We start from the raw sequence: 1,068 nt of genomic DNA on the forward strand, positions 1-1,068 counted from the left end.
TCTGTGGGATGGGAGATCTGTGAGATGGGGGGATGTGGGGGACACTGGAGGTGCAGCAGGGGAGGGTTTTGGGGAAGTGGGAGGGTGCACGGGGTGGGTGGGGCAGTGTGGGGCCAGGGTTGTCCCCTGGCTCACCAGGCTGCGTGGGCAGGTGGGTTGGACACGTGTCAATCTGGCAAAGAAGCTGCTGGAGAAGGCAAGCGGGGTGACACTGGTGCTGAAGAAGGTCCCCCTGGACCTGCCTGGCTGGCCCCCCTCTCCCGTGCAGCAGGTGAGTGACCCCAGTTCTCCCAGTATAACCCCAGTGCACACACTGGACTGTGCTGGGCACCAGGCAAGGATGCTCAGAGCCAGACATCTCTCACCAAACTGGTGATCCCTAAAGTTCTGGGGGGACCCTGGTGGGGGTGTGGGCTGGCACCTCCTGATGTTCCATCTGCAGCTCCCGGGAGCATTTTTGGATACTGTGGATCCTCCTGACACCAGGAGCTGTGAGTGCCCGGGGAGCCCCGTGTCCCTGACCTCCAGGTGAGCCCCTGACACCCCCAGCCCAGCTGGTCTGGCAGTGTTTGGGTGCACCCAAAGCCCTTGCCCAGCTGGTTTTTTGGGGGGATGACAGATGCAGGCAGCGTGGGCAGCAGCCCAGGGAGCTGCCGAGAGCCTTAAGGAATGAAAGGGGAAAAAAAAACCAAACCAACAACCAACAAACTCCTTGTGTTTGTCATTCATTCACTTGGTAACGTTTTAATGGGGTTGAAACTATATTTAGCCATGACCCTTCTCCTCTCCCGGAATGGAAAGGCGTGCGAGGAGCCGGACCCGGCGCTGCCACCTCCAGCCCTGCTCCTCCTCGGCAGGGAGAACTGAGGGTGCCCCGAGAGCCTGAGGGGCCAGACGGAGCCCAAGAGGGGACCCCCGCAACGGTTGAAGGGATTTGAGGCTCAGGGATCCCTTTTTTTTTTCCCCCAGTGCTGCTGCTGACTTGGATTCGGGGCCGGACTCGACGCTGGACCCGGTCACTGACGGGGAGGACGAGAGGGACTTGAGGCTGCCTGGCCGTGGTAGGAG

General features: G+C 61.0%; 1 protein-coding gene across 1 annotated transcript in view; it reads left to right on the top strand.

The window, feature by feature from the left end:
• The window catches only part of CNKSR1 (connector enhancer of kinase suppressor of Ras 1), an 11,662-nt gene that overhangs the window by 6,502 nt on the left and 4,092 nt on the right, over positions 1 to 1,068 (top strand). Inside the window, 3 exon segments of the mRNA XM_010003690.1 lie at positions 152 to 271; positions 443 to 528; positions 970 to 1,061. Coding sequence (XP_010001992.1) covers positions 152 to 271; positions 443 to 528; positions 970 to 1,061 — 298 coding nt within the window.

Source organism: Chaetura pelagica, unplaced genomic scaffold (genome assembly GCF_000747805.2).
Source record: "Chaetura pelagica isolate M959 unplaced genomic scaffold, ChaPel_1.0 scaffold698, whole genome shotgun sequence".
Lineage (NCBI taxonomy): Eukaryota > Metazoa > Chordata > Aves > Apodiformes > Apodidae > Chaetura > Chaetura pelagica.